Source organism: Neopelma chrysocephalum, unplaced genomic scaffold (assembly GCF_003984885.1).
Source record: "Neopelma chrysocephalum unplaced genomic scaffold, ASM398488v2 Primary Assembly neopelma1_71, whole genome shotgun sequence".
Lineage (NCBI taxonomy): Eukaryota > Metazoa > Chordata > Aves > Passeriformes > Pipridae > Neopelma > Neopelma chrysocephalum.
The window spans coordinates 15,772,504-15,799,589 of record NW_020897731.1 but is presented as its reverse complement, the minus strand read 5'-3'; the positions used below and the strand labels follow the sequence as shown (position 1 = coordinate 15,799,589).

The 27,086-nt window shown below is 34.3% G+C and overlaps 1 protein-coding gene across 1 annotated transcript in view; it reads right to left on the bottom strand.

The window, feature by feature from the left end:
- SLC30A9 (solute carrier family 30 member 9) overlaps positions 1 to 27,086 on the bottom strand; it is a 38,139-nt gene that overhangs the window by 8,482 nt on the left and 2,571 nt on the right. The window contains exons 3-17 of the mRNA XM_027686603.1: positions 25,087 to 25,149; positions 21,295 to 21,394; positions 19,851 to 19,943; positions 19,398 to 19,480; positions 18,269 to 18,327; positions 17,457 to 17,524; positions 13,927 to 14,029; positions 11,988 to 12,043; positions 10,472 to 10,607; positions 10,039 to 10,078; positions 9,523 to 9,594; positions 8,963 to 9,070; positions 7,843 to 8,008; positions 3,368 to 3,497; positions 605 to 718 (exon numbers count right to left, since the gene is read on the bottom strand). Of these exons, the coding sequence (XP_027542404.1) occupies positions 605 to 718; positions 3,368 to 3,497; positions 7,843 to 8,008; positions 8,963 to 9,070; positions 9,523 to 9,594; positions 10,039 to 10,078; positions 10,472 to 10,607; positions 11,988 to 12,043; positions 13,927 to 14,029; positions 17,457 to 17,524; positions 18,269 to 18,327; positions 19,398 to 19,480; positions 19,851 to 19,943; positions 21,295 to 21,394; positions 25,087 to 25,149 (1,391 nt within the window). The remainder of the gene's footprint in view (positions 1 to 604; positions 719 to 3,367; positions 3,498 to 7,842; positions 8,009 to 8,962; positions 9,071 to 9,522; positions 9,595 to 10,038; positions 10,079 to 10,471; positions 10,608 to 11,987; positions 12,044 to 13,926; positions 14,030 to 17,456; positions 17,525 to 18,268; positions 18,328 to 19,397; positions 19,481 to 19,850; positions 19,944 to 21,294; positions 21,395 to 25,086; positions 25,150 to 27,086) is intronic.

The window sequence follows — 27,086 nt, the reverse complement described above, 5'->3', positions numbered from 1 at the left end:
GACTATTTCTCTGGCAGTCAGCATACTTGTAGTTCTGAATTCATGCCAGAAAGATTGACAGCCACAATATACCTGTAAAATTAAAATGGAAACAATCCTTTGTTGCATCAGCCAAAGGATATTTAAATTACAGGATGAAAAAAAATTATAAGGAATTTGAGAGGCTTGTAAAAGAGGTAAACACTGCACCGCTTCAACAAGAGCAAAAGATGTTGAATAACATTCCCATCACACAGATATATTTGATACAATGCTAAGCACCATATTAAAAAAAAAATTGAAATTTGTTTTTATGCAGTCAAAACAGAATGCAACAGCCTATAAATAATCTGACTTCATGAGAATACAATAATATAGATAAAATCATGTCTGTTTAATGAAAATATTGTTCTGTGTTGGTATAAAATGGAACAAAATACACAACAAATGGATCAGTGGCAAAGTAAGGGTTTGCTGGTGGTCAGAACTTAGTTAATAATACTATAGGAATACCAACCCCTTCCTTCTCCCACATTTACAAATGAAATTCCAAAAAGTAGATGCAGTGATACTGTTTAAAATATATCACAGAATAAGCACACCCTATTATCCAGTCAAAATTTACCTTCAGGTCCTTTTCAAGTCTGTCTACTTCAGCTCCCAGTGTGTCGATGATATTGTCACCATGCTTAAGCATGAAGGCTTCTAATTCTTCAAGGGTTTTCACTTGCTGAATTTCCTAGGAAGAAATTAAATTTAAGAGATTGAGATGACGGAAAGAAAATAAAGGAATAACACTCCAAAGAGTCTTGACATATTTCAAGAGGGAAAAAAAAAAAAAACTAAACAAAACACTTCAGCTTTTGCCATTTCCTTCCAAAACATCATCTGTTCTTATGTCTCAAAGACACAGAAGAATAGCATCTATTCAATGGAAACAGCTGGCTCTACCATTACACCTGCATTTGATATAAAACCTTCTTCTATCTTAAATTGATTTCCTCCTTAACTTTCCAAGTAAGTTTAGAGAATTTAATTCATTTTCTAGAAGTTTCTGGGGTATTCATTGCTCACAGTAAGGCAGAGCGGGGTACCCTGTGTATTCTTTCCCCATTTTCATACATTCTTGCTGTTCCATTACATTGTCTATTCTGGGCATCACATAATCAACTTATCTGAAAATCCAAAAGGATTACTACAAATGCTGCTGTAAATACAGCTCCTCCATAGTATCAAAAACTTGAAGATAGTTGACAGGAACTAAGACTAGGAGACCCACAGCATACGCAACTGAAGGAATGAGGTTAGGGAAGACAGTTATACCCCACCCTCCAAAAAACCACAGACATCAGCAACACCAAAGCAGGTGTTACATATTGCCTTAGAATCATACAATAGTTTGGGTTGGAAGGACCTCAAAGATCACTCAGTTGCACCCCTGCTGCCACGGGCAGGAACACCTTCCACTACACCAGTTGCTCAGGGCCCCACTCAATCTGGCCTTAAACACTTACAGGGATGAGGCATCCGCAACTCCTCTGGGGAGGCTGTTCCACTGTCTCACACCCTCACAGTAAAGAAATTTTTTCTTATATCTAATTTAAATCTATCATCTTTCAATTTAAAACCATGTACTTTCTTTAGAAATCTCACACTAAACTGGCCAGAAGCCATCTAGCCCGTAATATCTCAGCCATAGTTCAGGCAATACAGCTGCAGTATGTTCAGGATAAATATGTTATTGCAAACAGATACAGTAGCTACTAAATAGTTAATTCTTCTTGTGTATACAATTACAACACAACACCAATTTTTTTCCCCTCCCCATTGCTCTAAAAGTGAAGAGGAATAATGTAATTAAGCAAGTTTAAAAGATCTCAACCACAACAACCCATGACTATGATCACATCAAGTCTAACAAGAAAAAGAAACAGGATAATCTTAATGACAGCATTTCAACAAATATTTCACAACTGTAGAAAGAGTAATGTCGACAACAATACTAGTTGAATGAGCTAGTTATTTGAAAATGAATCGATCAAAAGGCAAGCATGATGTCTGCCTTTGACTTTGGATGGCTGAGTCCTACTGAAAGTGGCTATCCCTCAACAATGGTTTTATAGCTGACACAAGGTTACTACATGAAATAACAATGACCTGTGTAAGAAACAGTTGCCAAACTAGAAACAATCAACAACATCTTTCCCAACAATACTAGAAGTATTGGAAGAACTAATGAAGGTTGTATGCAATCACCAAAGGGAATAGCGGGTAAAGAACAAAAGCTAACAAAGCCTTTGAAAAGAAGACTAGCTTACTAAACAATGGCAACAGCAAAGCAACTGGCAATATAAAATCAAGCAAACCTGCAGTGCCTCAGTGGTACAAAGCTCTTCCTCTCAAAAATGTATTAAATTGAAATCCAATATATTAACAGATCAGTTATTGCACTATATATACACATACATATTTTCTTATTTTGACATTAATGTGTTTTAAAAACTGGGATACTGACTAATGGTTTAAAAATTGCAACGTAAAATTTAAAAGTAAACTCAAATAACTTCTAAGTCATGTTTAACAGACAGACATAAAATGCAGACATCTGACATCTACATTTCATTTTGAAAGGGTAGCAAAAAAATAAATCTTGTAGGTACACAAGCAAATGTATATACGGAAGGTATCAGTGAAAACTGGTAAGCAAGCAAAACATTTTGCTCGCTTAAAACTCCTTTTAACTTAGATAAATTATTATTTACTTCATACTTCATAGCTTGCCATATAGAATCCAGCTGAGAGCAGTTTTGCATTTCTATATTGAAAAGAGGGAATAAGAAAAGCTACTCTGAACTACACTAAAATCAGACCGACACTTAAAGATGTTTTTGTTAAACATTGTCAAAATGCTAAATCATGTGATGCAAGCAACCCATATTCAAGCCAAGTCTGAATGGCCAGACCTGTAAAGCCTAACACTGCATCATCAACAGCCAATGCAAATGGCTCTGCCAACAAAAGTGCTTATTTGCAAGTGATAGGCTTCTAGGTTTAACTATAGATCTTGTAATTCAATAAAAAATTTATTGGAATAATTATATTCTCAAAAAATTTTTTTACAAGTGTGTATTTTCTAACAAAAAATAAATTAAAACAATCTGCCCTCCTACCCAGGCCCTACTCAGCCCAAAAGTGTCTCTGTTTCAGCAGCACATTATACGATTTCATGTACAGACATTTAAAACACTAACACAAAGTAAGAATATCTGAAACCCTTCAAAATGAAGAAGTGAAATATATCTCACCTACTTGCAAATCTTGGGTTTAGACATACTTGAAATTGGAACGTATCAAATACTAGGGTTACAAAATCATTTTTTAAACATACTTGTAGCAGCTGTTCAATGTCCTGTTTTTCCAGGTAAGACCGAGTAACAACACGTCCATCAAAGTCTACTTCTGCCTTGAATCTCACTTTGCTCATTCCCATGTCTGTGGCTTTAACATCATGAATTGCTCTGAAACATATAAATTTTTAAAGAAAATGTAAAATAACATAAACCAAACCACTAGCTAGTTTGACTTCTGATGTTAACAATATTGTCACAGAAAAGTGATCCTTTTAAAAGGTCATTGTCTTTAAAAAAATATCCTCATTTTGCCACCATTAAATACTGATTTATATTTAACTGGTTATATCATTTCCACAGGTTTCTGCAACACCAACACATCTATAAAAGGCTCACTGTAATAAAAGACAGACTACAAAAATCATCACAGATTTAGAACTAGCTTAACAGTATATTTAAAACAAACAAAAATTCTACAATTAAAAATGTGAGAACTTCCCTATTCCCTGTTAAAAGTTTAAGTTCACCTTATTTGCTACTGCAGAGAAGTTTTTATGTGTATACATGACACTATGTAACCATCTTTAAGTACCCTCAATTCTGAGGTAAGAAACAATAATGTATTGTTATTTACTGAAAGGAAACATTGAAATTATAGAAGTGTCCTTTCCTACACTTGGTAAAGGCATCAACTTCTGAAGAATTTTCAGATACATCTGATAAAAGAAAAAGTTATGGATATTGTGTTTGGAACTCGTTTTTGATCATACTGAATAGGTGACCATGACTTACCAAAATACAGCTGTGTGTAAATGCTGAAATTGTATATTTATCTAAAGGTTTCTAATCAATACCAGAATATGAAAGCTGTAATATGTTTATATTTTGGTTCTTCGAAAAATTCTTTTTTTCTATAGCACAGTTTTATTCCAGTTTGTTAGATAAACTCAGTGATGTGTGAATATAGGTAGTAAACAAAAACTCCTCTATTTTTCAGGGATAAGAAGCAAACTCAAGACCAAGACACATTGTGATGCATTTCAACAATGAAATAAATATAAAACAAAATACTCAATTTTTTCTAATGAGGTTGGTAAAAACTCAGTTTATCTTTAAAGCCAAGAGAATTTAAAATTGCCACTGCAGAGTAAGTTTCCACATTTTTCCATCCAGGCCAGAAAAAAAAAACAAGTGGAGACTAAAATAAGGGATATAAATCACAAAAGTTTCATATTTTTTAAATTCTTGCCTCTAACATTCCCAAAGCAAAACAAGTATAAAATATTCCAAAGGCTTTTAGTTTTATTAATAAAAAAATGCATTCTTGACAATTTTTTAATTCTAACACAAAATTTAGATTCAGCAACACAGCTCACTTGAAAGTACCAAACTTATTCCTCATTCATTTTGCTAAGTTGTGCAATTTCACAGAATCTTTACATTTTAGCATGCCCTTTGCCTTAAGCAAATTTGCTCTTCCCAACTAGAAACGTTTCTTTTCATCTGAATGTTTATAAATCAGAACTAACTTCACAGTAGGTGCTGGAAGAAAGCAGAAGGCATGTTATCTTGAAAGGAGCCTGCTAGAATGAACAGACAAAAAAGAAAAGGAGATGGAAATTTTAAGATGAACAATCACAGGAAATTTTTATGGAATACTTCTTGTAATACTCAGGGTAGAGGAAAGGTAAGCACGTTAAAAAAATAAATAGAGCATGAACTAAATATAGAGACACCAAGAAAGAGATCTTAGTAAATATTTAAACAGATTAAAAGAACTATCAGCTTACTTGTAGCAATAAAGACTTTCCAGCTCCATTCAAATTTACACAGCTATTCTGTGGGAAGGTACCAAATCAAAACAGTATTTACTGGAGTAACCTGGCTGGCATCAAACTACCTGGTCACAAAGAGGGTATTTAAGATAACAGATGTGGTTACTGAAGAGAATTTGAAGCCATGTGATGCAAAAACATTGAAGACATATCAAGTGCCTATCAGACCTAAGCAAGAAGATAACAAGTTATATTTGAGATTCTCATTAATCAGTAACCTGATAAAATTCAGTGAAATGATGCACATTCTGCAAATGTGAAGCAAAAAAAAAAATCTACCTTACTGCACATAATCTGTCCAGGAAAGATAAGACTGAGTTAAGATGAGAAAAATCACTAATCATTCAAAAATGCAAATGTGTATGCTAAAACTTAAGCTAGAAACTTCCTTATGGAAGCTTCTGGATGATTAGTAGACACTATCAATTTCAACTAGGGAAAAAAGCAAGTTTTACATTAAAGAAAAATTTGTCAGAAAACATCAAGTTATGGGTTTGAGCAATCAATTGTAATTTTTTTTTCCTCCAAAACAGAATGACAGATTTTCCACCACAACAGTAGCACACCTATGCAATAGCTGTTACAATGAAGTAAAATTAAAGATTAAACCATCACTAGGAATAGCTTATGCCTAGGAATCTATCATTACAATGCATAAAAACAGAATCAGGACAGTCTATACAACATCACATATTTTACTTCACAGTTCTGAAAAGCTAATCTCCCACACTTCAGTTAAGTTCAATACGAGAAAGATTTAGGCACCAAAGGTGTCAATGAGAATTAAGAATGGAATGGTTTTATATCAAAATAAAATCAAATAATTTTCCAGCCGAGAGCAACTCTGAAAGTCCATTCTGGATCACGAGTTAAATATAGGATACAACTAGAAATTACCAAGAAAAATTAAAAGAAAGGAGAAATAAAGAGCCACAAGCCTAAAGGAGAAATTATGAAGTCCAAACTGATAGATGAAACATAATACAAAAGAACTTCTTTTAAGGGATTGGAAATGCACGTGACAAATGGCACAGAGAAAGGGGCAATTGTGCAGCTTCCATATGAGCTCTGGGAGATGGTTTACAGAAGCACAGAATATACCAAGTTGGAAGGGACCCACAAGGGTCATTGAGTCCAACTCTGGCCCTGTACAGGACCATCCCCAAGAATCACACCATGTGCCTGAGAGTGTTGTCCAAATGCTTCTGGAATGCTGGCAGGCTTGGTGCTGTGACCACTTCCCTGGCAAGCCTGTTCCAGTACTCAACCACCTCCTGGGTGAAGAACCTTTTTCTAAAAATATCAAAGCTGATAATATAATGGATCTAAGAAAGAGATAATTGAAGAAAAAGTGCACACAGAAGGTATGAGAAGTACATAAACACGTTTCAGCTTCTAACCTCAAGAAAAAAACATGCAGTCTCTCATGAAGTCTTCACTTCTTTTATTATTTTATTCATGTTTTTTTAAAATTAAGGTACTTGTTTTAAAAAAAATGTCTAAAGCAAGAAGGAGACGAACTAGGTCTGCTCTGTTGAAAAGTTAGAGCCATCTACAAAATGGAATACAATATAAAATGGTGTTTGGCCTAGGAGAAATTTTATTATTTCAGCCTGAGACAAGCAAAAGCCATCTGCTCACTTTGGAAAAAAGAACTAGAGAAGCCATGTACAAATAATCATGTGAACTCACCTACTCTAACACAGCACCGCTGACACATGCTTCACCATTCAGACTAATTCAGGGCAACAACAAACACTTTAAAATAATTTAGTTACTGACATGAAAATTCTAACACAATTCTATTCCAAATAGCAATCTTGTTTAGTTTCTGGAATGAAGGGCACATTGTCCTGACCTCTTGCCTGCAACTGAGATGATGCAGCACTTAGTTTCTTTCAAGTATTCTGGTATTAAGTAATGGGCTTAGGGTTTTTTCCTCCACAGGTCAGAAATGACTACAATAAAAAAAGCACTAAAATATTTCTGCTGATTTACACAGTAATACATTCCTGAAAAAAGATGAAAAAGAAAACAAAAAGGGGTTTACTTCTAAATCAAGGTTAGTAGGGTTAAAGCTAAATAGCTCCTTGAAAAGCATTTAAGCAAGATTTCAGAATTACGACCTGTAAGTTTACTACAAATTGCAGACTTGCGAAGAAAATTAGCACTGAGTTAATTTTATAAGCATCTAAAATGCAGAATCTATTACATCATAATACTGCTGCAGCACTTCTTGTCAATTGCTACAGAATTCCAGACACTGAATATTAACTAATAGAATTGAAATATTTAAGTGCTAATAAACTATAAAAGCAACAGAACAGAATAATTTAAGTGCTTGCATTTCATGCATTTGAAAAGAGTTTTAAGTTTGTGATGGCTTTCTCATTAAGTCATTGTCAATTCCTGTAATTAATGTAGCTGTTAGAACATATCTGCAATCTTATTTCAGCTGTGGAACATCCAAGAGGTACAAGTATTCACTTATTCAAAGTTTTAGCACAGAAATAGAAGTTAGCAATAATAAAGATTCTAAAATCTCAGTACAGAAGAATCCACACTAAAAATAATCTCACCAGATTTCTCTCATTTAAAGTGCTTAAACTATTTTTTCCAAATGCTATTTTCTTGCTTTTTGTTGTTCTTAGTAGAGATTGAGCTGTAAAGATTCTTACCTTACTACAGGATCACTTTCCAGTAACTCGGTGAGTCGCTGCAGTTGTTCAGGTTCAATGGATCGTCCCAGCAGGGCTTCAGTGTTAGTGTAGATTAGAAATGCTGAGACAGTTCCTAACAAAGTTCCAACACCTAGAGACCCCACACTGTCATAATATGGGTTTCCTAAACAAGATATGTCAAATTAGTTTCACAGAGCTTTTCTAAAACATAGCAGAGAATTTCAATTTCACACTGAAAAGAGTACATAGTTTTGAGAGATTTTTTTGGTTTTGCTTTTTGGTTGATTTTCTTTTTGGTTCGCGTTTTTTGGGGGGGGGGGGGGTTGGTTGGTTGGTCCATTTTTTGAGGAGTTTTTTTTAATTCAGTGAAAATTCTTTCCTACATGGAGGAACAAGATGAAGCTGAAAGAAAACAGGCTATCTTAAGATAAAGTCTTAAGTTCCTCCTGTCCCTTGGCCACTCCTGTCTCCCGCAGGACTAATACACAAGTAAACTCTTGTCAGCTATATGGGTTTCTATATTAATAAAGGTAAATTTATACACAAAGTTATATGCACCTAAACATAGGTAATAGAAAAAAAGTCAGTGTTCTTTTATCAGTAACTCAAAAATTTGCAAGTATTAAAGATTTCTGGAATACAGTACTTATTATATAACTTTCACTTATTCATTCCTATTCAGATCTGTAGAAATAGTACTGTATTTTTAAGTTCATGAAGGAAGCTAGAGATGAAAGAAAAAAATTACTTTTATACAAAAAATGAAACTTGCAATTAACTCATTAGAAGCCACAAATAAACAAAATTACAATCTTTATTGTTTTAAAAAGTCAATACTTCAAAAGGGATAAATCATCACCCCTCTTTAGAAAACTTCACTGTGCAGCAAAGACATACTTTGAAACAAAGTGATAACTGACTGCAATAAATATTCTTTTAGTAAAACATAACTTCGTTTGTACGCCAAAACAGCTCAAAAGGAAGTTAGACCCATCTGCTTACAGAGTACAAGTATCAGAAAAAAGAGCAGAGACACCTATATAAACTAAATGCACTGTGTTCCTATCACACACAGGAGTAAATCCACATCCTGCTTTGCCTCTGTGCAGAATTTTACCTGTTAAAGAAGTCAGACCCATACAGGTAGCAGCTACAGCCACGCTCAAAACTGCTGCAGCATCCTCCAGTAACACCACATTTGTACTAGGATCACGACTCTGCACAACTGCACATACAACAAAAAAAAGTTAATTGCTTTGGAAACCTTAGCTTTATTACATTATGCACAGTACTTAAACTAGACTAACAACAGCAACTTAAAAAAACATTTCCATAACTATACAGGTGTAAACTGAATTTTTGCAAATGCACACACTTCTGAAAGCATTTATAAATACACAGAACAAGCCCAATTATGGAAGCTTCTCAAAAACGTTTGAAAAGTTAAAAGGGGCATTTATCCTGAAAAATACAAGCACTTCAGCCAACTATTTAAGTAGCAGTACTTAAAACAACAGGTTTTCACCTAATCTGTGAAATGTTATTTGCTACTAGAATAGAAAACCGATCAATAAAGCAAGGGGAAAGGGAAAATAGAGAAAATTGTTTCTGTCATTACGCTAGTGAACAGATTCTGTTTTAAGTAACCACATACCTTACTGCTATAATGACACATACCATATTGATAAAATGACAGGCCCTTGGCACGAGCACTCCTGCGAATTTCATTTATAGCAACAAGAAGGGTAGCTGAAACAACACCAAAGTTGTTGCTGAAAATGGTTAGAGGCAAAAAGACTTGTTTCCATTTTGAAGAGGAACTTCTCTTTATATCATAGCAACAGATCATCAAGGAAGCTCTGATTATTGATAACTTTGAATAACAACAAAGCACAGTTACTATCTTTTCTACATGTCTCCATACAAATCAGAACAGTCACATTCTTTGATAGTTTAATACCAAAAAAGGCACTCCATGTCTACTTTCCAAATGATGTGTTCTTTGACTTATTATTATATAGACATTTAAGAAAAAAAAATGCTTTCCTACTTTTTTTGTTTGATTACGACTATTTGCAACAGAGTTCAAAACTTCACTGTGTAAGCAAGGATCAATTATTACTGTAATTACTCACACAGTACTCTTAAGAAATTACAAATATGTAAATAGAAATATTTCTTGAAACTGCATACCTCCTTCAGATACCAATGACCCTGCTAAAATGCAGTATGCCTGTATGGAAAAAAAAAATTATTATGTTATATGCATATTTGTACAGATCTCTTCACCACAGACTATCTAAACTCAGCATTCCAGAACCTCTGTGCATGTAATTGTCCCTAAACAGAAAGAAACCAACAATATTTGCATTATGCAATATATTGCAAAACAGGAAAGGAGGACCTCTTGGGAGGTATGAAGGAAGATGCAAGGTTTAAAGACCACTTTTGCTGCAAGATCAGCTGTAGTTTAACAAGATTTTTTTTCTTAAAACACATTCTCATCAAGGGTGGTTTGAGTTAATTGTGTTGGGATTCAAACTGACTCAGGAAGTGAATTTCAGACTATGCCATTATTTTTTATTAAGTCACTTGTTAAATACAATACCAAACCAGATCAGCTTACCCAGAGAAGAGATTCTACAGGATGAGGGTGGAGTAACCCTATGATCCCATGATACCAAGAAAGTCCTGCACCCATCATGAAAATGCCTACTCCACTAATCAGGGAGGCAATGTAGCGCATGTTTGTGAAACCATACCTAGATGAAAACAAAGAAAGTGATTTAGGAATATAAGATTCTGTATCTCTGCAAACATACCCCAAAGTTTTCCCACTAATTTTCACATCTTAAATTATCATCATATGACTTGGCATCTATTTAAGACAAAGCTGCTAAATCCCAATCTAATCCAAGGGAAAAAAAAAAACCACTTGAAAAAGGGTATCTCGTACATGCAAGAACATCAAGCATAGATATTCTCCTAAATTGTTTTTAAACAGCTGAATTGGGTCTTGTGCAGAGACTAAGAATTTTACAACTGTAAAAAAACCAAAACAAACAAAAAAAACAACAAAAAAGCCCTAAACCCCACCAATATTCATGTCAGTTTTACATGCTAGTGAAATGCTACTTCTAAATGAGAACTCTAGCCTTGTAGGTGGCTGGTCTACATAATTTATAATGCTAATTTAAAGGAAATAAATTGTATACATCTTTCAGTAGTAGATGACTATGGACATTCAATACTTGCAGTTTTTAAGAGCACTGTTCTAAGTGTGAAGAGTTAAAGCAGTGTAGATTTATTCTTTTTTTTCTGTATTAACTGCTACTACAAACAGTACACTTCTTTAGCCACATTTAAGAAACCAGTATTTTGTTCTATTGACAATATTGAGAAAGAAGGGAAAGAAGTGAGATAGAGGAAGGAGATACAATGAATATGTGGAGAAATTTAAGATTTAAATGTTTCAAATTTTAATGATGCTCTTAATGAAAAAAAGTTTAACTAATTCTGTAAATTAGATGTACTTTTGAACTAGTGTTTGCAGGATGAATGACTTGTCCAAACATACGAAGTGTAAACCAGGTCAACACCAAGAAAATGTCATGGAGAGTATGGCTTATAGTTTTCATGAAGATGTAAGAACTTATCAAGTAATATCCCTATTACTCAGATAAAAACAAAGAGCAGTTTAAGTCAAATACATCTCCTTATGGTAGAAGTAATTGCCTTGCAGCAAAGCACTTGTTAAAAAAAGAAAGAGGACAGTAATTTTTATTTTTTAAAAAATCCTGCAATTCACATGAACAGTGTTTAGATCTATTCACTGGAAGAGGTAGGAGAGCCCCGAACAACTTAGAGAAATAATGTCAATTAAAATAAAACATAGCAAAAGCATACCACAAAAAACAAAACAAAACAAATCACACATGCACAAAGCCACTGAAGCTATAACTACAACTCCTGCAGCATGGGAGAAAACCCTTTTCTTATTTTATCTATTGTAAAATCAGAAACAAAAAATTTCTGAAATGACACAAAACAGCAGATTAAAAAGAAAAAAGTGATGCAAAAACAAGAACAGATCTTACTCCTATATATAGTTAACAAAATCTTTATTTACTCAAAAAGCTTACGGATGACTAGGGTCAGGTGTCCTTGCAGACTGACTGATGCCCAAAGCTAGCAATGCCTATTTAGGACAAAAGGAAAAAGACTTTGTTAAAAAAACCCGAACATGAAAATAAATTAGAAACATTCTATATCAACTGAACTTCAGGGATAAAGACAAATGCAATTTCTTGATCTGCATATACGTTTTGTTACTGATATTTTACTAGAGCTGGAATATAATCCTCAAAATCTGTCATCTAAATCTACCACCTCCAAGAAATTGTTATTTATACCAATATATATAATATTTATTCAATTACATGGTGTGTGTATATATAATTACTGTTAATTATAATTTTAGAATTGCAACTAAAAGTGAACATCACATGCAATCATAAGTGTTGTTGCTGTGCTTCAATGTGAAGGAATGAAGTTTCTCAGGGAACAAAGCTGTTTAAATAAACCCCTCTTGAAGAGAAATTATATTGAGATTGTGGTGTAGCATGGTGATGACATACTACATTTAAAGCACCTACTTTACATGGCAGCTTTTTTCAGTCTATTATTAAGGAAGACAAAAAAAATCTTGCTATCTAAATTGCCTATCTGCAATATATTTAATTAGGCACGTATTAAGCTACTGATGCAGTAAGTTATAAATCCATACCTCAATTTTGCAAAGCATGTGTTTTGTTTCAGGACTATGAATTACTGAAACATAATAACAAGTATTAAAACTTAGACACTTTAAGTAGCAGCAGCAAGCTGCTTTGAGGAAGCAAGGTGTCTCCTGTGTTTTTCCCAAAACCACATACTCAAATATTTGGGGAAAAAAAAACCAAACAAAACCAAACCACATTTCAGTGGAACATCCCTTCAGCATATATAATACCACTATCGAGCTTGGTTCACCTATAAATTGACACACTTGGCCATTTCAAGGCTGGTCTCCCTATAAATTTAAGTATTATCAGTTGAGTTAGTAGCACCCCATCTTCACTTTACATCTGAACAGCTGAAAGGTTGTGTAAAAACAACAAACAAAATGTGAGTCCTCAACTCAGTCTTTCTGGATAGAGAAGCATACTAGGTCCAACTCAAGCAAAAAGGTTGCCAAAACTATTCTAATACGCTTTTCAAGATATTCAGTCTGCTCTAAGGTCCCATATACTCCTCAAATTTGGAGGAGCACAAGACTTGCATTTTAGTAGTCACAAGTTACCCAAGGACTCCTCTTGCTTGAGCTGCAGGAGGGTTTCAGCCACTCATCTTTAAGGGTTGGGTTTTTTTGCTTCCAAAGCCTCACTATATCAAACACTGCAACAAGATAGATTCTTACCATAATGGGAGAAGGGAAAATTTCAAGGTCTCACAACATATGCTTCAAGCATATCACAGAAAACAGCGGAAAAAACAACATTAATTTTATCTCTGCACACTAATATTATGTGCCTAATTCTGAGTCTGCCACACCACTTATCAAAGTAAACATGCCAAATATGTGGCTACTTGTGCTGTGAGAGGCTGATAAGGTAATCAAGGAATAGAAAAAGAAACCAAGATGCTCAAATTCTCATTATTCTACCAAGAGATGACTAAGCAACAAGTTTGTAATTGTATTATAATAACTGACAGCAGTATTTCAAGTTAACTTTTAACCAAAATATTAACCAAAATAAGAAAGAGAGACTCTTTGTACATCATCTTAGTTTCACGTCCCACTCATGAGCCATGAAGCAGTTGAGTATAGTTCTGCTTACTGCAACTCCTCTCTTTCAACATATTTCTAAAAAAACTTCAAAATCTACATTCTGACTTGTCTCGTTTTTACATTAATACAAATTAAAAACCATCCAATTTTAATTTTTTATTCAAGTGCAATACAGCTACTATAAGTATCTTTCTTTATTCATGAAAATTATTATAAGTACTAACTCTAGCAGAATGGGAAAAAATACTCACCTGGTTACATGTGTCTGCTAAAGAATGTATGGCTTCTGAAAACATACTTGCAGAACCCGTGTAAACCCAAGCAAGTAGCTTAAAGAAAAAATTCAACCCATTTCTGAAAACAAGAGAAGAAAAAAGCTAAAGAACAACAGAATATTTGATGTTTAATATTTTCAACAAAACCACAAATGCTGTATGAATTACCTGCCAGAAAGTGGTAAAACTGAATATCAGTTTAATCATTAGAGACCTGTACAGATAGACAATGCATACAGATTTTCTGCATGGTTACTGTTAAAAACACCCTTTCAGCTAAACGTGATAAGGTGTTGAGTTCATCTGAAGGTACAATTCAGTTGTGGGGCCCACACCTGTTGAGATGGCACAACAGGCACTCAGCTGGTATTTTATTTCACCCTCACAAATTCCAAAGCTGTGAGGGAATTTTATATCCTAGAAATCTAATTCTTATTTGAACCCTAGCCACACTAGGGTTTTCAAATGTTGGGCCCAGCAAAATCAATCTGTTCATGATGTCAATTATGTTGGTGATAGGACAGAAAGATGAAGAATGCTACATAGGAAATAATTACAAAAAACATAGTGGGTCTACAGAGTCATTAAGGCTATTTGGTGTTTCATGTTTGACTAGATATTCACATGAATAACACAATAGAAAAAAGTCAGTTGGGGGGGGAAAAAAGTCTTTTTTTTTACTACAAGTAAAGTATGTATTGCTTTAAAAAACAAATTCAGCACTGTATTTGAAAATAATAAGCCCTATGAAAGCCTAAATTCTGCTGAAGAAATAACACAGCAAAGAAAAAAATAATCCAAACCCAGCAGATTCTGAGAAGGCAAATAAAATACTCTGAATAGGTTTGAAATGAAGTTATCTTTTACACCAGTGACCACCAATTCAGAAAGTATTTTCTCTGTTGTACTGCACTGAACTGACTGATTTAGCTACCTCATTTCTATCTGCATGGACCTGAAAGTAGGAAACTGAACAGAACACAAACCAAATCCAGTTAAGGCTGAAAGATTTATTGTAAAGTTTTGGACATTGTGCCAAGAAATACTAAAAAAAAAAAAAAAAACAAAAAAAACCCAAAAAACCAAAACAAACAAACAAACAAAAAAAACCAACTCCATGATTCATTAGATAAAATTCTATGCAACTGTTTATAACTGTAAGTTATAAACAAAGTCCACTTAGAAGGCAGACATTCACCAGCAAAATGAGGGGACGAGTGTTGAAACAGTACATATCTTCCTTCCTGTCAGAAGACCTGTCAATTTTAGTGTAAAGTCTAAATTTAGTTGGTAACTTTAAAATATACTGATACATAAACAAAATCAGCATTTCTTTGAAAAGAAATACACAAATGCAAAAGTAGATAAAAATCAATTATACAAATCAAGTTTCCCAACTTCGCAATTTCAGTTATAATTATAACAAATTCAAATAAACCTATCCTGACGGAACTGTAAACTTGAAAAAATTAAAGGGCATTAATATTTGCATTTGCAGATCTATCATTCCAAATTTGTCTCAAAGATAACCATCTCATAACTCCAAGATCTATATGTGGTACAGGAAATACAGAGAATTGAGAAATATATATAGGGAATTGTGCCATCATGTTACTGCCCATTTTTTATACTCTACCTTACAGCATAAGATACTGATCTAGACAGATCTGGTGTGATCAACCATCTCTGTCTAGGTACATGAAATATTTAGACTTTTGAAGAAAGAACAGTAAAAAAATAAATGTCAGAATTTAAAAAAAAAAAAAATTAAATTATTCAGATCCATTATGAAGCTATGGAAAAAAAAAAATCTTTTATTTAGGCCCTAGATTTGAGAAATAAACACATTTGTTTCCAAAGAAGTGGTAACATTACTAACATCCTCCACCACCAGTATTTTTTAAAAAATATTATGTGCTGTGCAAACTTTGTACTGCTTAAAAGGTAAAGCATTAGTGTGACAATGAAATCACTTCAACAACACCAGACTCTGAAGAATGTTTTGCTAGTAACAGATTTGATAAAAAACATTACCCTCCTGTATTTCTGTAACAGAGCTACAGAGTTCCCCATCACACACCAAATTCTATTAACATAGAGCATTCCAGTGCAGCTGGTCTATACTTTCACACACAGATTCACAACACAACTCTGCTTTCGACTGAACGACATTTCATTCTCACTGGGGAAGGCTGAAGTTTGTTAAAAGTCTACCAAATCATTCCAACTGAAGAAGTTAAGACAGACTGGGCTTTCTTGACACAAAGCCAGAAACCATTAAAAAGAAGGTCAGGACCACCAACAAAGGAGCACTGATGGTGGCCTTGACTTAAACCTCTGAAAAGTCATCAGGTATTTGAGGGCCAAGAGTCACTTGAACTTCTGAAAAAGCTCCACAAAAAGGTGTCTGAGCAATACAACAGTCTCTACAAACATCTGCTGGCCTGGCTGCCAGGCATTCATGTATAAAAATACCTAATCATCCAAAAGGTATTTTTGCTATGTTTATAGCAATGCCCTATTTACAAAGCAAGAGGAAAGGTCTGTTTTCTCTATATCATTATAAGAAACAGAAAGAGGTAGAAATGACCACAACACCCCCTCTTTTTTTTCCATTAGAAACATCCGTACTAGCAATTCTTACATGTTTTTAACCTAGAAGTCTCTGAACAGTTACTAGTAGAATACTCAATAAGTGGGAGGTTTTCAGTCAAGCGAGCTTTGAATTTTAAGTCCCCAAGTAAAAGAATACAGTTTTGTAGGACCTCAAAAAGTTACTTCCTGCTCAAATTGATTTTGTTTCCTGTGCCAAAGCAAGCATTTTCCTCTGTTTGTATTTTGCTCTCTTATATCAATAGTGTCTTAGCAAATAAATAGCTTTTATAAAAATAATTTATTTTAAAACTATAAGGTTTCATGGCAAATAAGTTTTAGTCATCATTTCCTGAGAGGAATTTAACACACTTCTCCCTGTTTCATGCCAGATAGTCTCTGTGATCATTTGCTTTACATCAGGATCATTAATTTGTTTCATTCAAACTTTTAAGACATGTGAAAGGCAAAAAGCCCTAAAATATCCCTTTTTCAACTAGAGAAGAAAGGAGTTAAATAACAGCATAAGGAGAAAAGTGAATTCTTTTCTGTTGCTTATGCAGAAGATTGTTTCAAATGTATGAAAATCTTCCTCTCAAGAAGGAGCAAGAAAAAAGGACAGCTTTACTGTCCCTTCATGTCCTCCAAAATTTTACTTTAATAAACTGTTTAGTCTTCAACTCAAAAAAATTTGCTCTTTTCACATCAGACATTTATTCAATACCTGATCTGTATATATATTGATGAATGTATTCACATCAACTCTCCCATCAACAATGAACAAACAAATCTATTAACTTCAGTTACAGAGACACAGACATCTTTATCTTAAATACACACACTGTTCCTATTTCCAGGATAATAAAAATAAATTGCTTTATACTTGCATAAACAAAATATTTTTTTTTACTTACATGCAAATAGCTACCATTACCACCTTCCCTGGTCCCTTGAAAAACATAGTTGCTGTACTGGAGCGTGGCTACATAAAGAAATAAGAGATTATTAAACAACTAAATCTTGACCTCATGAGACACCTACCACACAAATTATTAAATAAAAAAACTTTGCACTGCCCTGTATTGCAGAAGTGAAGCTACAATCCTTGAAGATAACTAATTCTCTACTGAATGTTCAGCCAAACTGCACTTGGGTCTTATATATTTCAACAGATGGATGGCTATAAAATAAACAACCAACAAAGTCTCCAGCAGAGGCCACTGCAGCCATAAGGCCAGGCACCAGCTGTGCAGCAGAACAATTATGAAATCATTTTACACAGCAGAGCACCAGGATCTCAGGCACGTATCTGCTTAAGCAAAGCGGAAGGGCCAGTAGTGCATAGCCAAAAGTATTAATCTTTTGGGGTCTTTTTCCTTAAGAAACTTATTTAATTTCTTTAAATTAACAATATATTTGCCATACATATTAATAGGTTATACATGAAATCACAAGTATAGCTACAATTTTGATAAGAAGGCAACCGGAAAAAAAAAAACTTACTGGTGGTTTACACTGTCACAGTAGGAACCCATTTAAACTGTCATCATAACATTTACTACTGCATTACAATCAGAGATAGATCTGGTATATTACAATGCAAATAAATGTTCCTATAATATTCAGTTAGTTAAGCTTATGTAACCATTACACAAATTTTCCTTCAAAAAGTGTCATAGTACATCTCGCGACACTTTTCTAGCCAAAAACTTGAAAAGGTCCTTACCTTAGTATTTCCAAAGAACTCCTTGTATTCCCACAATAGCCTTTGGTTTCTAAATAGATCTGCAATACAAAATTATTATCATAAATATGTACTAGTAACCAATAGTTTCAGGAATTTAAGTCTACTTTTTTTATGCAGCAGCCAACTTCTAATAAGAGCTACATGATCTATCTTAGTGGAAAAAAATTTCTCCTTTGGTATTGTTAATCAGAAACACACATTGTTATATACTCATGCAAAATGCCAAATACAATGTTATGATCCTATACATTGTTGCCATTTATACCAACAACGGATGATGCACAGAAGGAAAAAACTCAAAATACACTTCATCAAATTCAGGCATTTTATTTATATCCAATAATTATTTTGCAGGTCAATAAAAATTTTGAAGCTACTGACTGCACTCTCAGTACAAACACATACAGATAGTTTAACAGGTGCCTGCAGTTCTAACCTTTTTACTGGAAGGATGTTCCAGTGGCACAACTGTTGCAAAGAAATTGACAGGACCTCTAATTTTAAGGTGTACAACTTCACTAAGTACCTTGAAGCAGCATTGCCTCTCCTGTGATTTTAACTGACTAGACAGATCCAAATACATTACAAACTACTGATTTGACTGTATCTGTCATTGATAATACCAGCAAGGGTAAAAACAATAATATTAAGTAAAAAAAGACAATTTGGGGGTATTTCTCCCCTTCTGAAACACAAAGGCAAGCTGAATTCATTTTAGAGGAAAAATAAATAAGTAATGGTATGGTATAGAGATTTGGATCAGTTTTAAGTATTTTCAAAATTCTAAATTAGAAAAAAAATGCAAACTCACTGAAAATGTAAGCTATCATCTAAAAATTGAAAGCCCCCCCCCAAAAAAAGAGTATGACTATAGATCTCAACTGAAGGTATATTCTTGCTATAGCACAAAGATGATAAATTGTAAGACAATAACAGACTGTATCTGCATAGATCATAACATGTTATTCTAACATTATGCTAAAACCTAATAAGCAACTGCTAATTCCAAACGTAGATGTTCTCAGGGAAATAACACACTACTTGGCGGATTTCCAACAATTGTACTTTGTTGTTTACATTTCAAGTTATTTGAAAACTCTGTACTCACTTTCTCTGTATTTGATCTCTGCCTCTTTACGCCGTTTTCTTTCTCTGGCAAGAGCCTCTGGACTACCCCAAACTTCAAGAGATCTGCATGAAGTAAAAGTAACTTAACAATGGTTCTCTTCATGCAACTTTTTTTTCAGTTTGACTACATTAGAAATGCCTTTCCTAAAGCAGAAAGATAAGAACCCCCACAGACTACAGTACAGAATAAAAAGCTCGGCAAGAGGAGGCTGAATATAAGCACAAAAACATACCCTCCAACTTTATATAATATAATTACATAACAATGTAATTATTACAATAATTAGGATACAAAATCTGTTCATATAGAAAATAGAAAACCTTATTTCCCTTTCACATTGCACACCTGACTTTTGAAATTTTTTTCCTCTCTCTCTCTCATATAATCCATTTAAAATAACTCAAACATTTTCCTTCATAAAAATATTCTTACTTTGCCTCTACATCTGATCTCAGGTATACGGTGAAAGTCTCGGTGTCATCATGGGGACTTCGTCGTTTAATTTTCCTCAGCTGGTCTAAATCACTAAACAAAGTAGACAAAGAGTTTAGTGCAGGAAAAGGTTCATATTAGTCTAATTTGACTTTTATATCTGGGTGATGTTCCACAATTTTGATATTACTAATCTGCTATACAAAAAAAGTGAAGTTGTTTACTTCTGTCAAAGAGAACATATATACCACATGAAGCAAGTGATCTCCATGATACTGTTGAAAACTATTGTGTTTTTCACATCATGTCCTCACACTATGAAACACTATACACTGAAGATAAAGTAATAACATTAAATAATAAAACATCCAATAAATGATCTGCATGTAATTGATAATGTGCACATGTGCTAGGCAAGAGGGTTAATGAATTAGCATCTCTAAACAGGCATCAGAAGTCATGTGACAAGAAAAGTTAGGAAATTTAACCCCAAAACCTACACACACAGCACAAGCTGCAAAAGGCTGAAGGTAACAAAGCTACTTCGGGAAGCAGATTAATTTCCTGTGCTGACTAACACATTAGGTCATCTACAATGAAAAGCATTAAGTATTTTTTTTTTTTTAAATACAACAGAAGTTTTAATTTTTAGCCCCACAAATTATCTAGTCCTTTTTTCTTTTTTTTTTTTTCTTTATTCTTATCCCTTTTGGTCAATCCAGCAAAACTTTAACTAGTTATGATAAATATAATGCAGAGGGCTAACCATTATTTGTCACTGTATCCTCAGCAAAGGCTAATTATAGTGACACACAGTGTAAGTAAAAAATGGGGAGGAACAGCAACAGCACAAAAGTTATAAACAAAGCTGCTAAGCCTTAAGATTTAATATGGGTCACATACATAACATGCATGAAATCTGACAGACACCTCAACTAAAACAATATTCAGTAAGACTTGCTGGCAGGTATGGCATGTAGTAAAAGGCAGTAAACATGAATCAAGTAACAATAGTTAGGTTACAGCAAACCAAATTATATTTTATTCCAAATTACAGACCTCACGTAACATGAAGTTTCCGCTGACCTTTTAGAGATGTTCACATCAAACCATCACGATCCCAAAAAGCTGAATCAAGAGTTATTTGACATCCCTCCCATAAAGCTGCTCTAGGAGTTGGTCTCCTCCCAACTAGATTTATGGTCATATAAGTACAAATAAATTACTTTAAGAAGCAACTATTGAAACATGCAAATTCAGTGCAGGCTCCTAATCCCCTGTAACACTAAGTAAAAAAGAACTAACTTCAGCCACTTAAAATTACGTATACCACAAAAACACTTAGAAAAAGTTGTCATGCCAAATCACTCTACAATCACAATTACTTTTGTTGCACATATGAACAAATACTCAGAATTTAAATTTCAACTCAAACCCATCATACCTGGATTTAAGACAAAATTCATTTATTGCTCTGACTCCAGTGATGAAGTTATTCTGGGTGTATTTTGGTCCATACTCTCTTTTTTTAAGGACTGCTTTCACTTAAAAACAGAAACAGATAAGCAAGTTAAATCACTCATGAAGACTACAGCAGAAACTTCAAAAAGTAATTCAGTCTAGTCTCATACCTCGAAGGTGACATGTGAGAAACAATGCTTACCAGCGATATAGAAATCTATAGAGAAGAGAAAGGAATCTTCCTCATTGTGGAAATGAGTAAGAGTAGAATGATTTATCTCCAAAAATGCTACTTGTTAAGTTGTAGTTCAGGATGCTCAAACATCCCACATACCACTGTCAGCTACTTCTCCAACTTCAACGTCAGAGATGGTGCTTGGCTACACAGATAGCATTTAAATATGGCAATTTGGAAACCGCTGCTCTAGCAACTGAAATAGCAACAGATAGCTGCATTTCAATTTTTTCCAATACTTAACCAATTCCACCTTCTGCAAATCAGATTTTTGACCTTTGCAGACCATACAGAGAAATGAGACAGACTATATATGTCATTGTTCTCAACTATTGCTTTCAAAATTAGTACACTTAACATTGGGCATTTATAACAAAAACATACATTCTTTATTTATAATTCTCTGTATGTCTAGAAGATGTACTTTTATCACATCAGATTTTCATGCACAAAGAAAAGAATACTATTTAGAAAAATGATAAACGGAATTTTAAATTTATGCCATAACTTCATCTTATTTTCAAATGTAAGTTACTACCCTCACATCTATTATAAACATTACGCTCATTGGAAGAAGAGTTATGTTTTCTGACGGATATAACATTACAGAACACAACTGAAAACAAAAAGCTCAAATTCTACCCATGAGAAGACTTTAGAGCATGCATGAACTTCCTGCATATCACAGGACTGATACGATTTCTCTAGGTAATCCAGAACTACTACTTATGTCACAGGATAGTTACAGAAAGATACTGCTTCTAAAGACTTTGAGAAAAGACAATGTAGAACTTCGGGATAAAACATTTCTGAGTTTTGAAACCTTAATGGCAAAATATGTTGCTTGACACTCAACAATGCACTAACAGTACAGGTATTAACACTCATCATAATAATCTGATTTCTCTCATCCAGCTTGAACTTGAACAAATTTTTAAGTACCTGAGCAATCACATTCATCCCACAATGCTCCTGAGTGAAAGTGACAAAAAAAAAAAAAATTGAGATTTCCTAAAAACAGTCCATCATTTACTAAGGTTAGAACACGGTGATAATATTTAATCAAGAATGCTTCTTATCTTTTCTTATTTAAAAGAGATACATACCCAAATCGTATTAACCTTACTAAAAAGTAGCTTGTGGATTTATCAAACTCTTATTAATCCATCTTTCAGAAACAAAGGTAAATTTCACTAAGATAAATTAATATAATTGTACATTGCAGAATATCTCAACAATCCTACTCTCAAGTTCAAATAACTGTATAATACTGGCAATAAATGTGGGGAAAAAAAATCTATTTGGTATTTCCAAGAGAAAGACAAAGCTCAATAAAAGATGATGTAAATAAAATACTTAGAAAAGCACATTTTTTTAAGATTAGTAATCCTTTAAAACGTTATTGTCTCAGTAACATTTGGATCAGAGCACCATCTTAAGATTAGAATTCCATTTCCTAGGCATTATCAAAATCCTTAAACTAAATGTTGTTCCCTGTGCATCTATAATCTACAGAAGGAAAACTCTTCCTACTAAAAGATGTATCTATTTTGATAACAATTTCACAGTAATTTCTCCTATCTACCTTGTATTATCCCCCTGCATGCACCTACGTGACAACAGACCTAAAGAAATTGACATAAAGAATGTAGACAAAAGTGTACAGAAAATATACATAGACACTGATAATGTTAGGAAAAACTATTATTATTTGATGTTTCTTTAAATTTGAGAAAGACGGAGGACTTTGGAAGGACTTTTGTTACACAGAAGGCTAGGAGTGATCAAAAGCAGTTTTTAATAGCATAATTCTCACAACAGAAGAATAGAAACTATTGAAATAAAGATGGAATGAAATCAAGTCATGACAAATTAAAAACATGAAAGTTATGTTCTTGTTTTACCCATTTACATTTTTAAATGATGTAACTGAAGACAAAAGTATATATTTTTGCTTGTATTGGGTTTGCATGGCAAGGTTTGGTAGTGTGGAGTTGCAGGGGTGGCTTCTGTGAGAAGCTGCCAAAGCTGCCACTGTGTCTGACAGATCCAACGCCAGCTGGCTCCAGGACAGACCTGCCCCTGACCAAGGCTGAGGCCATCAGCAACAGTGGTAGCACCTCTGGGATAATGCATTTAACAAGGGGAAAAATACATCCGGCACAATGACAACTCCAGCCAGGAGAGAGGAGTGAGAACATGTGAGAGAAACAGCTCTGCAGACACCAAAGTCAGTGCAGAAGGAAGGGGAGGAGGTGCTCCAGGTGCCAGAGCAGAGGTTCCCCTGCAGCCCATGGTGAAGAACCATGATGAAGGAGGCTGTGCCTCTGATAGAGGACCTAACACTGGAGCAGTGGATGCCCAAAGGAAGCTGTGACCCTGTGGGAAGCCCACACTGGAGCAGGCTCCTGGTAGGACCTGTGGCCCCATGCAGAGGGAAGTCCATGCTGGAACAGGTTTGCTGGCAGGATTTGTGACCCCAGGGGGCCCCACATTGGAGCAGTCTGTTCCTGAAGGACTGCACCCCATGGAAGAGGGACCCATTAAGAACTGCAGCCTGTGGGAAGGACTCAAGATGGAGAAGTTCATGGAGGATTGTTTCCCATGGAGGGACCCCACATTAGAGCAGGGGAAGAATGTGAGGAGTCCTTCTCCTGAGGAGGAAGGAGCAGCAGAGACAATGCATTATGAACTATGCCCAGCTCCCATTCTCCATCCCCCTGCACCACTGGGTGCAAAAAGGTAGAGAAACTTGGAAGTAAGATTAATTCCTGGGAAGGAGGGAAGGACTGGGGGAAGGTGTTTTAAGATCTAGTTTTCATTTCTCACTACTGTACTCTGATTTGACTGGCAACAAATTAAACTAACTTTCCCCAAGTCAAATCTGTTTTGCCTGTGACAGCACTTGGTGAGTGATCTCTCCCTGTCCTTATCTTGACCCATGAGCCTTTCATATATTTCTCTTCCCTGTTCAACTGCAGAGGAGAGTGGGTGGCGACCTGGTGTCCAGCCAGTATCAAACCCGCCACATTACTACAGACACAAAAAGGAATATTACAGGACTCAGATTAGGCACTTCCTGTGGTCAAAATATATTTAGAAGCAACACTGATTAGATTAACTCAGTACTAAGAAAGAACAGAGGAAGACTTAGAACAAGGAACAGGGGAAGATCAAGTATTCAGCTTAGCCACGTTAAGTCTGAGATGGTGAACGGACATGCCTAAAAACATGCAAGGAGAACAGACCATGATAACAGATGAGAAAATAAATTAGTCTTTTCCTGATGAACTCTGAGCTTAAATGAAACAAAAACAAACAGAAGAGTGAGTAATTAGAAGGAATACTTCTATATTTGATTTTTCAGGAACCATTTTTAAACAAATGGGTATCAAACAAACCTGACATACAAAAGTCATTTAAAAATGTTATTCACATAACTTCTTTACACAATTGAAAAGGAACCACAGTTTCCCTACACGCCTTTTTTGATTACTAGTAAACAGCAGCAAAGCTTCAATGCAGTAAACATTTCTTTACCTTTTACTTGAATTGGCTGTTTAGGTGAAGACTGCTTTTGACCTGCATTGGTTGTATCTTGTCCTGTAAAATAAAAGTAAAGATCACTGTAAATATGGAAGTAAAGACTTTGGTTGGTATAACAAAATAAGAATATATCTTAATATTGCTTTTCACCCTGACCATTAAAAATATATTTGGTAGATTTCCAACATTTAAAACTCACAAAAAACAGAAACAGTAAAAAAAAAAAATAAAAATTAGACATTTAATACAGCATTGATTAATAGACTCCTAGCAGCTTGAAGAAGAGCACCAACTTCCAACATACTTCAGAAAGTATCCTGAATTCAAAACAAATATTTTAACAGTGTACTTATAGTTCGGGACAAGTTTTTATAGCTTATGGCTGCTGTATATCAGAGCGTCTCAAAGCTTTCAAGCTGTGATTCAATTTTAAGGGACTGAAGCTTCTTCATTTACAAAAAGTAAGCTCCTTAAAATACAGAATATTTAAACTAAAATCCACAACTTCTATGTAACAAGATGGAGCTAGAATGAAAAAGTATTTTAGCTGGTCTTGAAACTTGAAGATATGATTCCATCAAAAAAAACCCAATAAAATATAATTTACAGTGAATAATTTAATCTTAATATTTGGAAAGTTATAAAATCCAGTAATTTCAGTGAGATTTCTATTTAGAAACCAGAAGTACTACTTGAAAACACAAACAAATATTGCATCCTTGTCTCATATATCTTGACACAGCTACAAAATTCTTATAATTCTAACACATCAAACCAACATATCCACTCTTTTGTGCCCTACTGCTCTCTAACACCGGAGGTTTGCCACACATCCATAATCATTAACAAAATTAAAAATTACATCATTGAAAGTGATATATTAAAAAAATAAAGATTTTTCAAGCAGGTTAGTGTTAATTAATGTGATACTCCTAGCTTAACATGCTACTCAAACCACTTAAAGATCAGATATTCTTGAAGGTTGGACTACATAACAATCTTTCCATCAGGCAATTAGTTAATGCCCCAACAGCAACTGAGGACTACACCTAATAACAATTCAAATATACTTTCTTGGAAAAATAACACATATAAATTCATGCAGCTGATCTTGTTATACAACAAATAAGGCTGCACCATAAATAAATAGCATTCTTTAAACAGTCATCCCTATTGGTTACTGTTTGACTTGAAAACAAAAGAAAAAACTCCCTTTGTTGTTCCTTTACTTTCTTTTCTTACCTGGTTTAAAACACCAGACAGCTGATGCATGAAAAAAAGTTTCCACTAAGACTGCTTAGGAAAAACTGAATGGCATCGTCTTTTCAAAAAAATGTGTACAACCATTTGTATCACAAACACTGTTTAACAAAAGATCGGGTCACAAGATTTCAGAGCAGGGAAAAAAAGGCACAAAAATATTAAGATTTATATCCACGCACAGATATCTATGTACATCAAGTCCCCTTTTGAAGACTACTACCTCAGCTTATAGACTAAACAAAATCATAGTGCATCACTGAGAAAAAAAGATATGGAATACTTCAATTCACAGTCACTGTTTTTCAGACAAGTAGAGATTGATATGATAGAACCTTCAAAACTGAACAACATTTAAGATTCACTTTTGTACTTCCAAACATGAGAAATGTAATACTCTTAGTTGGCTACAGTTACTAGCTTTTAAAGACTGTTGCAAGCCTCAGGAATTTACAAGTTACTAAAGAAGGAAGGAATATCTGCTACCCTGACAATGAAGAGAAGGAAATTTTCTTTAGAAGACCACTTGGTTGAAGACAAAAGCACAAAGAAAGACAGCTCTCATTTTAAAAAGCATCTGTTATCTCTTAAGCACTGTAGTCTTCCAAGCCTGTATCTGTGCAGTCCTACAGTTAATAAGCATCAAAAATAGAGGATGCTATGATGGAGCAAGGACAATACAGCTCTGAATTTCACAAGCACCTATCAAGTACAAGATTGACAACTGAACTGAA